The sequence below is a fragment of the Pteropus medius genome, unplaced genomic scaffold (assembly GCF_902729225.1).
Source record: "Pteropus medius unplaced genomic scaffold, Ma_sr-lr_union100, whole genome shotgun sequence".
Lineage (NCBI taxonomy): Eukaryota > Metazoa > Chordata > Mammalia > Chiroptera > Pteropodidae > Pteropus > Pteropus medius.
Genome location: NW_024340701.1, coordinates 18127940 through 18148423, shown reverse-complemented (window position 1 = coordinate 18148423; position 20484 = coordinate 18127940). Strand labels below are relative to the sequence as shown.

The window sequence follows — 20484 nt, the reverse complement described above, 5'->3', positions numbered from 1 at the left end:
CCTCTGCTTTGTTTTAAAGGGTTTGTTTGGTTTTGTTTTTTAAACCTTAACCTGTTTGTGAGCAGGTGCCTGTAGCTAAGATTCCTGTCTCTTGGTGGACACATGAGCAGGAGCCAGTCTTGGAGCTAGTAAGTTTTTCATCTGAATTACAAGTCTGCTATAAAATGATCTGAGCTGTACATTGTATGGTTTATTCTTGCAGATTGCAAATCGATTGGAAGTGGTAAAAGAATTTCTAAGAAACAACGAGGATCTTAGAAATGGTCTTACAGAAGATATGCAGAAGCTAGACAGCCTCCATCTGCAACATCAAAAACGGGATTCAAAGGAACCTAGGGCACAGACACTTCAAGGGAAGGCCTGAGGTAAGTTTAGGCATTTGATGTTAAATAAGGACAGAATAACCTCATCTCTTTGATGTCTGTTCTCTTATGTAAAGTCATAATGAACACACAACTTAGTATCATCTGAAGTTTCCCTGTGTCCTTATTATTTGAGAGAAAAGACACTGGGCTCTGTGCTCTTTCTAACTGATGGTTCTCATATCTGTGAAGTAATTCAACATAACCCCCTTGTCAGCTTTGTTTAGGCAGATATTACCTGAAGTCATTGGTCTTAAGTGGATCAACTTTATAACATAATTAAAAAGCACATCAGCTCAAAAGTGATGCCAATGATGCCTAGCTCTTAGCTGTGGCATTAATAGCAACTTGTTAATTTCCATAAGAAAAACTTGTTAAAATAAATGTTTTCGGTATTTTACTTTTCTTCCCTCAAAAAAAATTAAATATTCTGTTTTAGGTTGCCCTTTGACAAAAATCAGGCATGTTCTATGAAAGGTTAGCATGGCTTCCATCTCACCCATCCTTTTCTGTGCAAAAGGAAAAACTTACTAGCATACTCTACCCAACCAAAAAGGAATTTTTGTTGTCTTTTCCTGGACTTTCCTTTGACTCTTTGGGAGGGTTTTTTTTTTTTTTTTTAAATTCATGAGCTTGATATTGTGTGATCTATACTGACCAAAAATGTATTGGATACTCTTGTGCCAAAACTTGCTATCACCCAGAGTTTTTGTTTTGTTTTGTTTTGCTGTTTGTTATTTTGTTTTATTTGTTTTGTTTTGATGCTAATTAAAAGGTGAGATTCTTTCCTGGTCCTAAACTCCAGCTGCTTAACACAGTAAAGGCTGTGTTTGGCCAAGCCTCTGTGAAGGGTCCTTTAGAGTTCTCTGCCCACCCACTTCCTGAAAGTCTCATTCATGAGGATGCCCATGGGGCTAGCTGTGATGTAAAAGTCAAAATATAATAAATCTTTCCTTTTTGGAAGAAGGCAAGAAAAAAAAAATGTCTGAAAGACCAATTTCTAGCCATTTCCAATTAGTACAGAACTGTTACTACCATTTTTGGTAGCCCGAAGCAGTAAGTAGGACAAGGAATTGGGTCCAGACTGATCAGTGGGGACTGATCGACCAAAGAGGGAGGAGGGCCCAGGCCAGCATCACAAACAGGGATGCTGAGGGAAGCTCCACAGTTGGTGGCTTGTTCATGGTACTTAGGAAAAGTAAGCTTCCGTGGCAGTCACAGCTTTTTCTCTTCAGTTAGATCCCAAGTGCCAAGCCCAGAGCCTGGTTCTCCTGTGCTCAATGAATATTTGTTGACTGAAGGGTCCACTGATAGTTTAAGAGTGTTCATATATAATTATAAATGTTAGTTATACTGTTAACTAAGCCTGGTCCTTCCTTAGGAGATTTAAGAATGAAATGTCAACATTCTTATGGAAATTCAAAGACATCATTTTCTTTCAACAGATTCACAAATTCATTCATACTTCCTGAATTCCTTTTACCCAGAAAGTCATCCACTTTGTCCTGTTTGTTTCCTGAACTGTGAAACCACTGTTGCATTGTATGCAGTGGTACTTAACTGGGCCGTGTTGCCTCTGGACCTTCAGGAACAGAATCGCCAAATCCCTGCTACCTGGAGGAATTGGAAGAATCACCCAAGTGAAGCCAAGGTCTTTTGCTTCCTCAGCTGCTCATCAAGGATGTGATCTGCAGAGAATGGGCCAAGGGTGGGGGTGTGTTTGGTATAATTTTACATTAAAAGGCATTTAATGTAATTTTTTAAAACTTGGATGAATGCAGATGTGCCTGTAACTTCCTGCTTTAATCTTTCCCATTACCGTTTGGTCTTTACTCTTACATTTTCTTTCTCCCTTCATTTCATGGAGTTCCTTGAGACAACTTCAGTAATAAGAAGAATTTTCATGCACCTTGCAACTCCCCCCAAACTAAGAAACTTAATGAAATATTTCCTAGCTTCTAGATATAAGGTACAAAACTTGCCATCAAATTAAATATGGATTCACTAACCAATTTAACACCTGATTTCCAACTTTAGGCACTTGAGGTTATGAACACTTTCATTTCATATCTCTTATATCTAGTTAACTTTTCTTTATCCAACAAACATTTATCAAGTGTCAACCATGTGCCAGGCACTGACATAGATGCAAATGTGAAGACTTCTAAGGTATAGAGGTATAGCTCTGTGAGGTTTTTCATCTTACTGGATTTAATGTCTGTTCTGATAAATATATTGTTTATAAAAACATTATACTGGCAGCATTTAATTACATTGAAGTTGAAACAAAGGCAGACATTCCCAGAGAGGGCTTAAAAGCAAATGTGGCATGTACAGGGACATCAACCTGTGGGCCTCTCTTCTACAGATCTGTGCATGCGGGCACAAGTTGTGCACAAAAGAGTATTGACAAGCGTTGGCAGCCAGCCATCAAGAGAGGACTGGTTAAATAAATCAGCACAGCCATGCTACAGAGTATTATACAATTTGTAAAAAGAATAAGGAAATGCTGTAATGTAGCAATATGGAATAATCTCTAAGATATATTAAAAAGACAAGCAGGATGTTTAACAATACATAGCATGCTGTAAAACTATTTGTATTTTCACATAATAGGTCTGGAAAAGTTGTCTGTTTTTCCCAAGCTCTTTTTGCTGTTAACCTCTGTGAAAGAAATTGGAGTTGAGGGGGAATGGTTAGAAGAAATTTGGCTTTTCTGTTTTGTATACTGCACTTGAAATTTTTACAAGAAACACACATTTGTGTATTTTGAAATTTTTTATTTAAAATTTTTAATTTCAAAATAAAGAGACATGAACAATATAAATTCAAACTGCAAGAGTTATGAGTCACATTTCCTGGAATACGTCATAGGCGACTCAATCTTTGGGGGCATTTGTGATTCGTCAGGGTCAGAAACTGCCTAGGAAGTGGTTTCCCTTCTGCACAAGGCTTTGTTTAATCTCGGAATGCCTTGTTTTCATCCAGCAATATGATTTGCTCTTGGTCTCTCTCTGGGATACAATATGTGTTTGGTTCATAGTTTCGAAAGAATTTGAGGAGAAAAATGGTTTTAGCATTATAGTTGAAAAGGTAACGCAGTTCTTTGGATTTTAGCCTGTGCTTTGCCAGGGAGCTCAGAAGACCTAAGGAGGAAGTCATTACTTATTAAACTCAGTATAAAACACAAATTCTGGAAAATGACAAAAGTGTGTCAGTAACAAAAGCTTCTAGAAAAATAACTGCCAATTCAGAAATGTTATTGGCTTCATAAAATAGTGGTATACTGGTAGAGATCTGTAGACAGTTTAAGTTAAATTGTAAAGGCCAGAGGATTATTTTTGAGAGTTTGGGGAGATTATGAAATAATTGTTACCCTAATGATTTGAAAGGTTCGTTTTTATTAAAGTATTAATCATTTATATGGCTTTAAGCATGAATATCTTAGGCAACAAAGGGTTAGATGTCTTAGTTGGGATGGCATGCTACCAATTAGATCCTGTAAGGAGAGCGCTGCATTAGAATAGAGGTGTTGTAATCTTTTGGATATTTTCCCTAATCGTTTTGCCTGCTAAATTATAAATGCAGAATGATAGGAAATTATCAGCAGAGAGTGCCTCTTCTTCCCTTACCAGGTTAATTAGAAACCTACCTGCTCTGAAATGTCTTCAACAGACAGTAGCCTTTTATTGAAATATAATACTTGAATTACAAAATATATTTTGTAAGACAAATCTAAAAATATATTAATTTCTACTCATGTAATGGTGAAGGGGAAAATCCTTCCATGTTTTAATAAAAAATCTTGATATAAAGTTGATTCATTTCAGAACTTTAAGAACAGCTTTTTATTATTGCATTATAGTCTCAATTATCTAAAATATTAGGAACTACCACTGTCTTCCAGAGACTACTTTCCTACTTCTCAAACCCATGCTCTATGATATATGCATGTTAGTAATGACCATAAAACTGCAAATTGAGCATTTTTGTGACATCTTTGGGAGGACGGGCAATGACTTTGCATGCTTTATTACTTTATATTGAGTTTCAGAAATGCACGAGAATTTTTATTTTAGAGCCATGTGGTAGCCGGCCTACAAAATGGCCCCCAATGATCCCTGCCTCCTGGTATTTCCAGGACACCCTTGTGTTGTCCTCCCATAGTGTACCTGGATTGCTCCATGTGACCAATAGAACACAGCTGAGGTGACGGTATGTCACTTTCCAGATTAAGCTATAAAAAAACTATGGCTTTCATCTTGGGCTTTTGCCCTTAGAACACCTGCTGTGGGGGAATCTTGTGAGCAGCCCTGTGGCCCATATGACAAGGAACTGAAGATGCCTGCAAACTGCAAGTTTGGAACTGGATTCTCTAGCTCCAGGTAAGTCTTCAGAGACTGCAACCTGAGTGGATAGCTGACAGACCCTGAGCTAGCAGGGCCCAGCAAAACCACTTCAATTCCTGACCCTCAGAAATTGTGAGATAATAAATATGTTGTTTTAAGCTAAGTTTCGGGGTGATTTGTTTCACAGCAGTAGATAACTAATACACAAGTTTTCCAGAATTTGGTTTTTTCCCCCTCTGTATGTAGAATGCGAAATGCAGGAGCTGCCTACAAAGAGGACTTCTGTTTTGATGCCACAGAAGACAAAGGGAATCTTCCAGAGTTCCCCTAATATGTCTGTCTTTTCCAAGGCCTGATAATTTCAGAAACTTTCAGATAGTTGTTTTCAATTTCTTTGTATTTGAAAACTTTAACAAAAGCAGGGTTTAAGCAGTCTTAAACACATACATTGGGGTTCCCAGTAGATCACTCTGGAACTTCCTGCATCCTCCAGAGGCAGGGGGAGATTTTGGGTCAAGTCCCAGGGGGTAGCCTCTGCTGCAGAATGGCCTCATGTTCACAGCCCCACCCTTCTGTTGTGTGTCGTGTCCACCTCGCCCCCCTCCCCCTCCACTCCAAGGTTTAAGGAAACTCTATAGCTCCTGAGATTCGTAGGAGGATACTCTGGGCTAATACAGTTGACCACTGACCCTCACTCCCAACCGTAGCTAGTGTTCAACACAGGGTGACAGGTTAACCAGTTTTACAAACTACCATTTTCCTCATTTTCAGGCATGAGGAAAAGAGGAAGGGATTATGATTTTGTTTTTATTTTCTATTTGTCTATTTACCTAGAGTCCAGGGTTGACACAACTGACCTCAGAGTTGCTTATCCTGTTTCCATATATTCTATAATTGCTCTCTGTCACCAAGAGATTCTAGGTTCTCTTAATAAGCATTCTTTAAAAGTAAACGATTTCACTGATTTCATTTAAACTCATTTCCAAGTAGCTCTGGGACTTTTTTTGGTGTAAAGAGATTGGTGATTCTACCAAGTTTTAAAAATGTGTGCTAAGCATCCTTTTTTGGCCATGACCCCCAAAATAAATAACAAAAACATGTCCCCAAGAGAACTTTAGGAAAATAAAACAGCAATGAATTAGTTTAAAGTGTCTTTTCAGTCTTCCTCTCCTATGTAAAACTAACCCTTGAGTTGCAGGTCCCATGAACAGGAAGGAAGACCGACCAATGTGGCCTGACCTTCAAAACATTTCCAGGTCAAGAAAGAGGCGACAACACTCGGCTTTAGTTCTATGCTACTTTCTATTTTTTATTAACCAAACTGCAGGTTTAAATGAGAGTCTCACTGTTTTAGAGTCAAAACCCAAACTTTTCACTGGTCTTTTCTTTAGGAAGAATTACTAGTACAGTGCTCGCAAACTGCAGAGATTCAACAGGGCTTACTCGAAAGTCATTAAGAAAATTGTTTTGGGGGCTGTGGATTAGGGCTGGTGGCCACCTAGTCCAAGCTGGCAGCCTAGGCGTCGCAGGCTGTAACGTCGATGTAAAAATCAGTGTCAGCGGTGTCGGTGTCGGTGGTGACGGCAGCGGCAGCGTCGTCGTCGTTGGTGTTAGCGGTATCAATGGTGGCGGCAGCAATGGCCTGTGCAGCGCCGCCGCCATGGTGGTACATTAGGTAGCGGCTCGCCTGTATACTCTGCGCCATCACGTTGGTGCCGTGGCACGCCATCAGCAGCAAGTTTCGAGGCTGTACGCGGTAAGCGAAGCGCATGAAGGCCATCGAGTAGAAAATGAGCGCTGTTGTCATGCGGCCGCTGATGATTTCCGGCGACGCCTTCATATCTCTAAAGGCGGCTAGCGGTAGGCCCCAGTTGGCCACGGGACCCCAAAAATGTGTGCTCGTTATATAATCTCGGAACTCCTTGGTCTTCATGTAGTCCCTCGCCTTCTGCCACAGTACCGCCAAGGCCGCCATGATCACTAAGCCGTGTGAGTGCCAACGGATGAAGAGCCAGCTCACAATGAGACGGAGCGTGGAACTCGGAAGTCACAGTGTACCCGGATGTGGCGTCTGTCCAAGCGTAACTGCCGTAAAGTGTGCCAGACAGCACGGGCCGGAGCGTGGCCTCATTCTAGTGCCTTTTTTTCACGTACCTGAAGTGTGTAGAATGTGCGTGCGTGCGTGCGTGCGTGCATGCGTGCAAGTCTCTATGCTCCCTCTAGCAAAGATGGAATCACAGCCTCGTCCTTTGCTCCCATTGTGCTGCAGACATTTTAAAGTTTTCAGGGCTATACGTGCCACCCAGGAAAGTGAGCGTGGCTGGCTGCTTCTCCTCAGCTCTGCAGAAGGAAGCTTTGCTTTTTCAGTCCAGTCTGTCAACAGTGTTGACTAGATGTTGATACAAAATTCTTCAACCAGATAAAGAATTTTAGTCCTTACACAGTTTGCTGGAGTGTTGAAGGCACAGTGAACACAGTGACATTTCACTGTGCCTTCCATATTCCAGCATCTGGCTCTTGACAAAGACATTCTCCTAACTTAACCACAATACAATAATCCACTCAGATACTTAACATTTAGTACAGTACTGTTATCTAATATGCAGTACATATTTAAGTTTTACAGTTTTATGGCTTTTTTTCTTTTTTTGAGTGGGGGTGGGGGTAAGATCCAGGATCCAATCAAGATTCACATTTAGTTATCTCTTTTAGATTAATTTCCCTTAATCCAGAAGAGTTTTCAGTGTTTTTTGTCTTTAGTGACAGATGTTTTTGAAGAATACAAGTCAATGGGTTTTCAGAATGTCCTTAATTTGGGTTTGTCTATTTTCTCCTGATTAGATTTAGGTTGAACATTTTTTGGCAGGAATAGCATGTAGGTGATATCGTTTCCTTAATGCATCACAGCGGCAGACAGAGGATGTTACTTTGTTCCATCATTGGTGATATTAAGTTTGATCATTTGGTTAAGGAGTTGTCTGCCAGATTTCTCCATTGTAAAAGCACCCTTTCCTTCTGTAATCAAGAAACAATTCAGGGGAGCCTATTTAAGAATGTCAGATATTCTATTCTCCAACAGTCTTTCACCTAATAGTTAATATCCGTTGATGAAAATCTTAATGACGAAACTGATGATTACTTTCCTAATGTTTTTTACTTTTTCCAATAAAAACAATTGTTGAAAAGTAATTAGAGTGTACATTGAAATATTAATATTTTAAGTAGTGATTTCTAGATAAACCTATTGAACCTTTAAAAGTTAACAAATTCATTATGTTCAGTTACATCCCAAATATTTCACAAATATAGCTTAAAAATACATAGTATAGCCATTGCTGAAAAGGAAAGCAGCATAATTTTTAGATAACCCTTTTAAAATGCTGGGCTTCCAAATATGGATGACTAGTATACTGGTGTAAATTAGTTCATTATAAGTCTGAGTTAATAAATCAGCAAGCATGAATTGAATGACATTTTACGCCTACACTGCCAGATGCTCCAATGTCCTAAAAGAATTGTGAGTTACTACTACTTGTCCACAAAAGCTTTCAGTACTTGTAGATCATCTCACTTGGGTTATTACTGGGTTTCAATGACCTATTGCTGCATAACAAATCACCCCAAAACTTAGTGGTGTAGAACAACAATCCTTTATTTTACTCAAAATTTGTGATTTGGGTGGGGTTCAATGGGGACAGCTCAGTCTGCTCCATGGATTGCCGGCTGGGGCAGCTCAGCTTGAGGCTGGAAGATCCACTTTCAAAATGGCTCACTTAACATAGCTGGCAAGTTGATGCTGGTTGTTGGGTGGGAGTTCAGCTGGGACTATTGGCTGGCCGTCTCAGTTCCTCTCCACAGACTGCTTATGCTTCCTCACAGCATGGTGGCTAAGCTCCAAGAACAAGTGAAACGAGAAACAGAACTATATGGTAGGCAGAACTCTAAGATGATCCCCAATGTCCCTTTGAAAACTCAGTCTAGCCAGCACCTTCATTTTGGCCTCATGAGACCCTGATCACATAATCCAGCCATGCTATGGCCAGAATTCTGACCTATATACTGTGAGCTAATAAATGGGTACTGTTTTATTTTTATTTTATTTTATTTTTTAGGCAAGGCAACCTTTGGTTGACCTCACAGATTGCAAGGACCTTGTCAGCTTACAAACCCTTATTATTTTTTTTTCTATTTTTTATGCCTACAACACCTGGTCTTCCTAGGTGGTCTCCCATCCAAGTACTAACCAGGCCCAACCCTGCTTAGCTTCCAGATCAGACGGGATCGGGCTTGTTCAGGGTGGCATGACTGTAGACAAAAGGGTACTGTTTTAAACCACTAAGTTTATGGTAATCTGTTGTGCAGCAATAGAAAACTGATATAAATTATGTTGGTTTTTATAATCTAGCCTTGGAAGTCACATATCACTTCCTCCAGTTACAAGTCTCCCTAAATTCAATGAGAGGGGGCATAGACCCACTTTTCAAAGGAATGTCAAAGTGACACTTTAAGAAGAGCATGTGGGATGGGAAATATTGTGGCCACCTTTGGAAAATACAGTTTACCATAGAATTTAATTTGAAATCACATAATTATAGAACACTGGAGTTGAAAGGGTCTCACGGATTATCTGTCAAATAGGAATGATAGTGGTACCTACCTCCCAGCAGTATGGTGAGGTTTCAATGTGTTAATCTTTGTCAGTATTGAGTAAAGGGCCTGGTATATAATAAGTGCTCAGTGAATTTCAGCTATTATCATTATCGTCATCCAATCCAATCCCCTCATTTTACAAATAAGGCATGAAGCCTTGAGAGATCATGTTATTTGCCGTGGTGACACAGTGAATTCATGGTAGACCAGGATTAAGTTTTCCTATTTCTCACATCAGTTCTCTGCACAAATCACTCTGATGTGTTTCTGTCCTTCTAATTATGTTGTAAGTTCCCTTAGGCCAGGGAAAGTATTACTAAATGAAATATTCCTTCTCCCCACAAGCCTTTCTAATGTGTTGACTAGATGTGGCCCATATTGAACAAGACAAGGTCTGTCTGTTCAGAGGGGCATTTTACAGGTAGAGAAATGGAAGTACAGAAAATGTATAAGTGACTTTCCTGGTAGGTTCCAGACTGGTAGGTGCCGGCTAAATATAGTCTTTCTATGAGTTTTGTGCCTGGCTGATATTTGCTGGTTGTTACAGTAGCAGTGAATGGCCCAAACAAAGGCTAAGATATTATAATGGAACTTGAAGGGAGACTTGAGAAAGATACAGGGCGAGAAATGAGCAACTCTGTGGAGAATTCTACCTGGCTGAAGCAAAGATAGTGACAAAACAATTTTGAGATTAGAGAACATCTGTAATGCTATACTGTGACTACCCTTCCCAACAGGTAAGTTATTCCTGCTGTATATTTCACTATTTTAATAGACTAAACAGCTAAAGGTTTATCATTATTTTAATTAACATTTCTTTACCATTTTTGGAAGTGGCATTTCTACTGTCTTTTGTGCCTCTCCAACATAAAGCTGTGTGACTCAACCCAGAGACAGTAGGATGAACATGGTCAGCAAGTTCACCATCATCTTTCAAAGGAAAAGGATGGGAGAAGACAAGCAAATTAAAAGGTAGATCCCAGTCTACTGAAAATGCGCCACACACACATACTTTCATTTAACCAAGATTCCAAGTCACAGGTCCCATGAAATCCAGCTTGACCTTAACGACCCCGAACCCACACCATCTTCGGTGAGTTCCAATGCAATGGACCATAGACAGCACATCTTTTTATTTTAATTATTTTTTAAACTTTTTATCTTGAAATAATTTCAAACTCACAAGTGAAAATAGTTTAAAACAAGAATAAAGAAGTGTCAAAAGAACTCCCATATATCCTTCACCAGATTTACCAGCTGTTGACATTTTGCCACATTCGCTTAATTGTTTTCTCTACCCTAAGGGTATTTCTCAAGAACCTCAGTGTGTATTTTGTGTATTTCCTAAGCATATGGACATTCATGGATTTTCTTTTACATAAACACAATATACCCATCAAAATCAAGACATTTAACATTGATATAATACCATAATCTACAATCCTTATTCAAATTTTGCCAATTGGTCCAATAATGTCCTGTATAACAATTTTGTTTTTCTAGTCCAGGATCCAGACCAGGATCGCACATTGCATTTTAACTGTGATGTTTCTTTAGTCTCCTTTGATCTACGATAGCCATCCACCTTTTTTTTTCTTTTGCATTTGTGACCTTGACATTTTAGAAAAGTAAAGGTCAGCTATTTCATAGAATGTCCCTCAGTTTGGGTTCATTTGATGTTTCCTCTTGCCTACCTTCGGGCTGTTCATTTTGGGCAGGAGCCCCACAGGAGTGATGTTCTGTCTGCAGTGCACCACATTAGGAGGCTTGTGAGGCCTAGTGTCTGGTTACCAGGGATATTAAAGTAGTGTTCACCAGGTTTCTCCACTGTAAAGTCAGCATTTCCCCCTTTTCATTTAATAAGTAATTTGTTGGGAGGTACGCTGAAGCTATGTAAATATTCATTTCCTCATCCAATATTTAACCTACTAGATTTAGCATCCATTGATGATTCTTGCCTGGATCAAGTGTTACTCTAATGATGGCAACATTTTATTTTCTAAATGATTTTCTGTCTTGTGATTTAAAACAAAAGTCAGAAATGTATTTCATTAAAGTTGCCCTGGAATGCTGGCCAACATTTACAAAGCATAAGACTGATTCTGAATTATGGCTGTGAAAACTGAACATTTAAGACTTGTGTATTTTATGAAAATTTCCCCTCCATCCTATGCTCATTTCCTTGGAATATTTGCTCTTAAATTCTACCAAAGGGAATAAATAGCATAGTGCCTCAAGAGAAGCTGGATGAATAAAATAGGCAGGTATATTGGCTCTGCTATTTTCAGTTACTGCTGAAAGTAATTTTAAAGCCATCTGTGGTTCTGATTCTAATCTCCTGCCTTCTTACATGCTGTTTTTTTTCCCCTCATGTGGATACAATGGCTGAAGGCTGGTGGTTTCCAGCATCTTCCAGTAGCTACCAAAACGTCACTTAAGTGTGTTGTACCTCAATTTCTCTAGCTATAAAATGCCCCCTGTCTCTAGTCTGGTCTGGGCTCCTTAGTGCAATTAAGTGACAGGATCCAGCTTCCAGTGAACTGCTCCCTCCTCCCTTTTGTCTCTGCCTTATTCCTCTGTCTTCCTAACAGGCTAATGGTGAAACAAGCAGAAGGCTGAAAAGCCTTCATTCACCGGCTCTTTTGTCAGGGCTTCATTTGGAGGGGGTCTTGTCATAGGAAATAGGTTAGTGTCTACTCCTTATACTTAGAGTCACCAAGTCAGTGTGAGAAGCCAGGCCCATTCAGCCACCAGAGTGGAGCCTGAGGCCCAAGGGAAGCTGGTGGAGAGGTTGAGGGGAGGATTTTGCCTTTGAGATACCCAAAGCCAAGTGTCTGGTGATGAGCCTGGGAAGGGGGCAGTGTTGGTCAGTAAGACCAGCAGTCAATCGGGAAGAATAGTTGGCCACAGAGCAGAGAACGGAACAAGCTGGAATCTGCTAACAGCTCTGAGTTTGTCTTCCACTGCATTTAATGCCGACTGCCTTCTGAGAGTCATGTTTACTTCCATGTGCCAAATCTCTTACAATGATCTCTGAGGCAACTCTTACCTGGAACCATGCATGGGTGGAAGGTAATTCTGGGAAACATGGTCCTGGCTCAGCCAGGCTTTTAAACTTTGCCATGTTTATAATTCTCTTTAGAGATATGTATATGTATGCATATGTGGCCTATACATGTGATATATATGTGTGTATCTATATTTACTCTGTTATGTACAGACACACCTCATTTTATGGTGCTTTGCTTTATTACACTTCATAGGTAGTGTGTTGTTTTACAAATTGAAGGTAAGACCTTCCAACAGCAAGAAGATTCCAACTCACTGAAGGCTCAGATGATGGTTAGCATTTTCTAGCAATTAAGTATTTTTTAATTAAGGTACAAACATTTTTTTTTTTTTAGACAATGCTGTCACACACTTAATACACTGTAGTATGAACATAACTTTTATATGTACTGGGAAACCAAAAATTCATGTGACTCGCTTTATTATATTTGCTTCCTTATGGTGGTCTGGAACTGAACTCGCAACAACTCTGAGGTGTGTGTATATATGTATGTGTATATACATTGGAATGTTACTCAGCCATATACGTTCCATTGTATACATTCCGTATTCAAACACACATTACTATTTATTTTATCTGAACCATTTGAGAGTAGGTTGCAGACATTATTCTGCTTTACTCGTTAATATTTCAGTATTTCCTAAAAAGAGATATTATTCTCTGCTGTAACTACAGTATAAGTAACATTGTATACAATACTTTATGTAATTATAGTCCATATTTCAATTCTGTCAATTGTCCCAATAATGTCCTTTTTTTTTCTTCAGTAAGGTTCCAGCCCAGAATCATGCAGGGTATTTTGTTGTCCCCTTTCACCTGGAACAGTTTCTCAATGAGTCAAGGCAGTGTCCAGTTTTTCTACTGTAGAGTTATAACTCTGCCCCTTGCAGCTAATAAACGATCCATAGGTAGATACTTTAAGACTGTGTAAATATCCTGTTCCTTATCACACTTTCTCTCTTGTAGATTTTGCATCAATGATTCATGTCCAAATCATTTACTGTGATGGATGCAAAGTGACAATTTTCCAATCCTACCAGTCCTTCCATATATGTCAGTCAGCACTGCTGTAAAGAACCTCCCTTCCCCCCATTGATATACTTACCTATTTATTATTGTGTGGTCTCATGGATTCCTATTTTATTCAGTGGGTTGTAATCCTTTATTGTCTTAATTTTGCTGCTCCAGTTGGCCCATATTTGGACAGTGGGAGCCCCTTAAAGCTGTCTCCTCTGACCTTTCAGTATTAAACTACATAAAAAGATGTACTCTGCATGGATGTTTCATCAATTTATTCCATGCTGTCTACCCCACTCCCCCAACACACGCACATCTTATAAGCAACTAACTTCATTGTTTTCTGGTTCATCCTCCCTGTGTTTCCTTTTGCAAAAATGTGATATATGCATATTTACTTATTTCCCCTTTTTAAAAATATTTCATTTTATTAGTTTCAGGTATACAGTACATTGGTTAGACATTTATGTAGTTTATAAAACGATTCCCCTAATTGCTCTTTCCTCTGGCTCTCCACTTAACCATTAATGCTAACTGCATTCCATATGCCATGCTCCCCATCCCCGTGACCATCTATCAACTACTAATTTGTACTTTTTTAACCATTCACCCCTTTCTCCCAGCCCCCCAACTCTCCTCTCCTCTGGCCGTCACCAGATTGCCCTCTATATTTGTGAGTCTGTTTTTGATTAGTTTGTTCTTATTGTTCCTTAGATTCCACATGTAAGTGAAATCATATGGTATTTATCTTTCTCTGTCTTATTTCATTCAGCATAACCTCTAGGTCCATCCATGTGATTGTTAATATTAGGATTTCATTTTATTTTAATGGCTGAGTAACATTCCATTGTATATATGAACCATAACTTCTTTATCCAGTCATCTGTTAATGGGTATTTAGGTTGCTTCCATATCTTGGCTATTGTACATTGTGCTGCTATGAACATAAGGGTGCATAGATCTTTACGAATTATTGTTATTTCCCCTTTCTTACACAAATGGGGACAGACTATACTCTTTTTCATTTTACAATATATCCTGGAAACCACCCCATTTCATCTCATAGAGATCTTCTACATTCTCCTTTTTTATAGCTAGTTTAATGTTAATCTGGTAGATGAGAAATGGTATCTCACTCTAGTGTTTATATAACAGCTGAATGAAGGTATGATTCACATACCTTACAATTTATAACTCGACCCATTTAAAGCATACAATTCCGTGGTTCTTAACTCACAGAGCTGTGCAACCATCACTACAATCAGTTCTAGAATATTTTCATCACCCCCAAAAGAAATTCTGTACCCATTAGTGGTCATTCCTCATTCTCCCCCTCTCCAAAGCCCCTGGCAACCTGTAAACTACTTTCTGACCCTAGGATTTGCCTCTTCTGGACACTGCATATAAATGAAATCATACAATATGACATTTCGTGTCTGGCTTCTTTCACTTAGCATGTTCTCAAGGTTCATCCATGATGTAGCATGTAGTAGTACTTCATTCCTTTTTATGGTGGAATACTATTCCACTCCGTGGGTATACCACATTTTGTTTATCCATTCATCATTTTATGGACATTTGAGTTGTTTCCATTTTTGGCTTTTATGAATAATGCTGCCATGGACACCCATGTACAAGTTTTTGTATGGATGTATGTTTTCATTTCTGTTGGTTAGATAACCTAGGAGCAGAATGGCTGGGTCATATAACTCTGTTTAATCTTTTGAGGAACTGCCAGACTGTCTTCCAAAGTGGCTGCAAAATTTTACATTGCCACCAGCAATATATGAGACTTCCAATTTTTCCACATCCTCAATAACACTTATTATGTCTCTTTTATTATAGTCATCCTAGTTGGTTTTCTCAGGATAGTTTTAATTTGCATTCTTATTATGAGTGAATTTGAACATCTTTTCATGTTTAAGGACCATTTTAATATATTTTTAGGTGAACTGCTTATTCATGTCTTCGGCTCATTTCTAAATAGGAATTTTGGACTTCTTCCTTTCAAATTTCGAAAGTTCTTTATAGAGATATTAGTACTTGATCTGTGAAGTATGTTGCAAATATTTTCTCCTAGTTGTCATTTGTTGACTTTTATGGTGTTTTTAACATCATTACCCATACTTTTTGCAAATTGTGAATGGATAGACAAAATGTGGTATATCCATACAAGAAATACTATTCAACAATAAAAAGGAATGAACTATGGATACATGCTATGACATAAAGGAACCTCAACATTATGCCAAGCAAAAGAAGCCAGACAGAAGGGACCACAATACTGTATGGCGTCACTTATATAAAATATCCAGAAAAGGCAAATCTGTAGAGACAGTAGATTAGTGGTTGCCAAGGGCAGGAGGTCAGGTGGGAAATAGGATTAACAGCAAATGTGCATGAGGGATCTTATTGGGGTGATCAACTGATTTATAGTGATCTTGTACAAATTGGTCAATTTAGTAAAACATCATTGAAATAGGTACATTATATGATATCTAAAATATGCTTCAACAAAATTACTAAAAATTTAAAAAATTTAGATAGATTTATCAACGTTTTATTTTATTGCATCTGAATTTTGAGTCATTAGAAAAGTTGTTCCCTACACTTAGGCTATAAAGTAATTCACCCTATTTTCTTCTAGTACTTGTATGGTTTCCTTCTCTATTTTCCCAAATGGGTATCCTGTTGCCCCAACATTATGTATTAAAAAGTCCACCTTTGCCCAATGATTCGAGATTCCACCTTTATCATATACTAAATTTTCATATGAACTTCAGTCTATTTCTGGATTTTCTATTCTATTCCATTGGTTTGTCTCTTAATGCACCAGTACCATACTGTTTCAATCAGAGAGGCTTTGTTTTAATATCTGATAGGGCTAGTTCATCCATGTAACTTTCCCTTTTCAGTGTTTTCTTAGTTTTCCACATATGAACTTTAGGATCAACTTCTCCAGCTCCATAAAAATATTTTTGTTTTCATTGGGATCACATTAAATTGGTTAATTAACTTAGAACTGACATTCTTATGTTATTATAGTTGAATTCCATCCACCAAAAAGATATGTTGAAGTTCTAACCCCGGTACCATAGAATGTGACCTTATTTGGGAATAAGATCATTGCAGATGTAATTATGTAGTTAAGATGAGGTATTACTGGTGTAGGCTAGGCCTTTAATCCAATATGACTGTTGTTCTTATTAAGGAATTCAAGACTGTTAACAAATACAGCCTGAGTTTCCAGCCTGCTGGCCTGCCTCCACAACCACATGGACCAATTCCTTAAAATAAATCTGTGTGTGTGTGTGTGTGTGTGTGTGTGTTATAGTCTCTAGAACACACTGCTGACTAATATATGTGTTGTTTTCCTATTCAAAAAGATGTCTTATTTGTCAAGCCAATTTCTGTGTCTTTTAGGAGTGTTTCAAAGTTGAAACGTGTTTTCTATATACACGATTCTTAAAGGGCAGCCAAGCTAGATATAAAATTCTTGGCTTGCATTTTCTTTCCTTAGGTTTCTTAAAAATGCTGTTCCACTCTTACAATACTTTGTGTATTACTCTTGAGGTCTGATGCCAGGCAAATTTTCCTTTTCATATAAGAAATCTGACCTTTTACATGGGAGCTCTGAAGATCTTCTCTTTGTCTCTAATGTCTAAAATTTTATTAAGATACGTCTCAGAGTTGATAGAGTCAGGTCAGTTTTCTCAAGTATGTGGTGGATCCTTTCAATATGTAGATTTTTCTCATTTCTGGAAAGTTTCCTTGGATTCAAGATTTTAAAAATTAGGTCTCTTCCACTGCTGTTTTTCTTCGGGACTCAAATTATATCTACATTGGAGTTTTCTTGTATATTTTCCATTTCAACCACTTTTTTCTCTGACCCTTTTTACTTTGTTATCTGCTTTTCATTTTCTTGGTTTTCCCCTTCATCTTTATGCAGTATCTTTTATTAAATTTTCATTTGAATCTATTCTCCCTTGGGTACCTTGTAATTTATTCATTTGAGATGGTTGTCTTTGACTTCAGTTTCTTTCCTGAGTTCAGTCAGCTCTCTTGAATTTCTACCTGTTTGTCTATTTCCATTCTTAGTTTTTACATTTCTGATTTTAAGATGTTTTATATTAAAAAACATATTTAAGTGTCTTTAATTCAGTTTGGATTTTTTATGGTTGGCTTTTATGGGGAGAATTTTTATTAGCTGATTTTTATTTTCTGTTTTCTTCTTAAAGTAGTTTTGCCTTGAGTTTAATTTTTTTCTACTTCCAAGGCATTTTCTAGATAGAGTTCCTAGTTAATAGCACCTTTTTCTTCTCAAAGAACAAATAGGGTTGTTGCCACAGCAGGTGGGAGTGGGGTGGAGGGACAGGCAGAGGCTCCACAGGGCCAGTGCTTCTGTGCTGTGGTAAAGGACCAGCTTTTAATTTTTAACTTCAAATCCGTTGTGGACCAGTATTTTTGTAAAGTACAATGAAAATAACTTTTTAATGACAAAAAATTACAAGTCCAATTTTATGATATTTAACAGATAAAATTGTATTTTTAATCAATATAATCAGAGGAAATGTATGAATTTATAAAAATTATGCATTCATTGAAAGTGAATATATAGGCAATTAATAATCACTATTATTTTCATAACTTTATCATTCCACAGTTGTAACTAAGTTATGAGTCAAAGCAATTCCCCACATTAAATGCCTATATGCACACTTTGAACAAAAACCATGTATATTAATAATAATTTAAAGTTTTAAATGTGGCAAATACACTTGGTTGCTTGTTAACCTATCTAATTGAGGTTGAACTGTTGATAGTGTTACATATAGGGGATGATATATAGCTAAACTGTTTCTATGTCTTATCTTAACATTTATACTAGAGAAACTAATTTCACAGAACTATGTTGACAGGAAAGAAAAGATATTTTAAAGTAATTCAGCAAGTTCAGGATATTCATTTTTAATTTTAATCCAAAATACAAGTGATGATTTATTCCTAAAATGTCTTCAAATCTTCATCCAGTTCCAACAATTTGTGATGTAAAAGTTAGAGTTAAATATAAATTCTAAATTTTATATACTTTTGGGTAACAGTTGGCAAACCAACCTTAAACTATCTCCCATTATGACATGGTTTTGTTGTGCATGACTAGGACACAGCTTGTTCTGTATATGACTCACCTTGCAAGCTTTACAACACCCAAACTGGTCTGTACCTTTTTTTAATAAGATGAGTCTATTGATCATGTTTTTGGAAATCATGTAATGTCAAATGGCTATAAAAATTTCTCAACACTGATCTCAATTTTTGTACTTATCACATTGAAGACTGATAACAACCTACAGACTGGTTCCAGTTTGCTGGCTGCTTTAATCAGCTCACTTGGTCCACTGGCAAGTTACTGGAATACTTCTTTGATCTTCAGGGATAGCTGAAGGTAAAGGGAACAGTAAAGGAGTAGTAGACACAAAACTTATAAGAACCAACTATGACCTTGTTATCTTTTGAAGCGAGAACATCTACCCCCCTAATTCCTTCCTTATTTTGTCATGTATTATGTTTATATATCCCAAATGATACCACTTTTTCTTTCCTTATCTGCCTCCCACCCATCTTTCTCTCCATCACATAAAGCTATCATAATAAAGGTATCACATAAAGGTGATTAACTTGAAAATTTAGTCCATAAATATCATGTGGTGCCAAAAAGTAAACAAGTACTCCAAAAATGATGGGGACATGTCAAAAGGACACAGGAACCAATGAAAGGTGTTCCAATTGGCCAAATCTAGGACAACTGAGTGACAAAATAAATGACAGTAATGGATTATAACACAGAGACAAAAACAAATATCCATGTTCATGTGATATAAATAATAGAATAGATAAATTAATGGGAGGGAAGAGAAAGCTCTTCTTTACAGAATTCCAATTAGTATAGAAGGAATAATGGAATGAGAAAATCATCATTCAGCATATTACTATTATTATAGTAATAATTATTTCAGGCCTGAATCATCAATGGATGCTAAAATGAATGGGTGAAAAAGGATGAAAGTAGGATATAAATATAGTCTTAAAGTACCTAATTACAAACAAAAAAATAACTTTACAGAGGAGAAACCTGGCAGGTACCACCTTAACCAGTTACCATCACCAAAATGAGACATACTGATATTACATACCTCCTGATAAAGATGCACTGAGATGGATACACCACTTCTGTGGTATTCTTTCCAAAAAATGCATAACCTAAATTTCATTATGAGCAAACATCAAACAAACTCAAACTGAGGGACAATCTATAAAATAACTGGCCGTAACTCTTTAAAGTGAACCGTCCCAAATTAAAGGAGACTAAGTAGACATGACAACTAAATGCAATGTGTGCTCCCGAATTAGATCTTGAGCCATTAAAAGATCATTAATAGGACAATTAAGATAATTTAACCAAAGTTTGTTACTAGTGTTTACAACCCAAGAACTGGCTAGTATACAACAATAATGGTACAATGATGGTTCTGAGCAGAGTTCCTTGAATTTAGTTCTGTTATTATGGTTTATATTAAGCATTCGCAAACCTTAGAACATGTTATCCCACTGAATGCTAAAATTTTTTTTCCAAACCTAGAGTAATACCATCCCCATTATATATATTAAACACTTTGATTCAAAGAGATTAAGGGATTTGCCCAGGATTATTTAGCAACTAAGCGGTGAAGCGGTGAACTGAATTCATCTGTATGACTCAGATCATTTTAATTACAGTGCTTCTTACTAATGGCCTTCTCCAACAACTGTTTTTTTTTTCCAAGAAACCATTGCATAGTCATTCTGTAATGAGAAGGCTGGAAACTTTGCCTAGTCTAAGGTTAGAAGGCTTGATGCCACCGCATGACTCACAATGGTCATTGACCCCAGTTCCTACATACTTTTGAAATTGTTGGTTTGATCATCCATTATAAAGGAAGTTTATGTCTTCCATATTATTTGGTACCAATGAAAATGGATTGAGAATATCATTCAT

At 37.6% G+C, this 20484-nt stretch overlaps 2 protein-coding genes and 1 pseudogene across 2 annotated transcripts in view; 1 reads left to right on the top strand and 2 right to left on the bottom strand.

Annotated features, from left to right (window-relative positions):
• CUNHXorf38 (chromosome unknown CXorf38 homolog) overlaps window positions 1-3201 on the top strand; it is a 25161-nt gene extending 21960 nt beyond the window's left edge. Inside the window, exons 8-9 of the mRNA XM_039888541.1 lie at window positions 203-365; window positions 1808-3201. Of these exons, the coding sequence (XP_039744475.1) occupies window positions 203-364 (162 nt within the window). The 3' untranslated portion in view covers window position 365; window positions 1808-3201. The remainder of the gene's footprint in view (window positions 1-202; window positions 366-1807) is intronic.
• Window positions 3202-5767: 2566 nt separating this feature from the next.
• MPC1L (mitochondrial pyruvate carrier 1 like) lies at window positions 5768-10556 on the bottom strand. Its single transcript, XM_039888535.1, has 2 exons — window positions 10184-10556; window positions 5768-7726 (listed from the first exon to the last, which is right to left on the bottom strand). The coding sequence occupies exon 2, from the start codon at window positions 6684-6686 to the stop codon at window positions 6228-6230; it is 459 nt and encodes a 152-aa protein (XP_039744469.1). The 5' UTR covers window positions 6687-7726; window positions 10184-10556; the 3' UTR covers window positions 5768-6227.
• On the bottom strand, window positions 8907-9024 carry LOC120581512 (uncharacterized; annotated as a pseudogene).
• Window positions 10557-20484: the final 9928 nt, after the last annotated feature.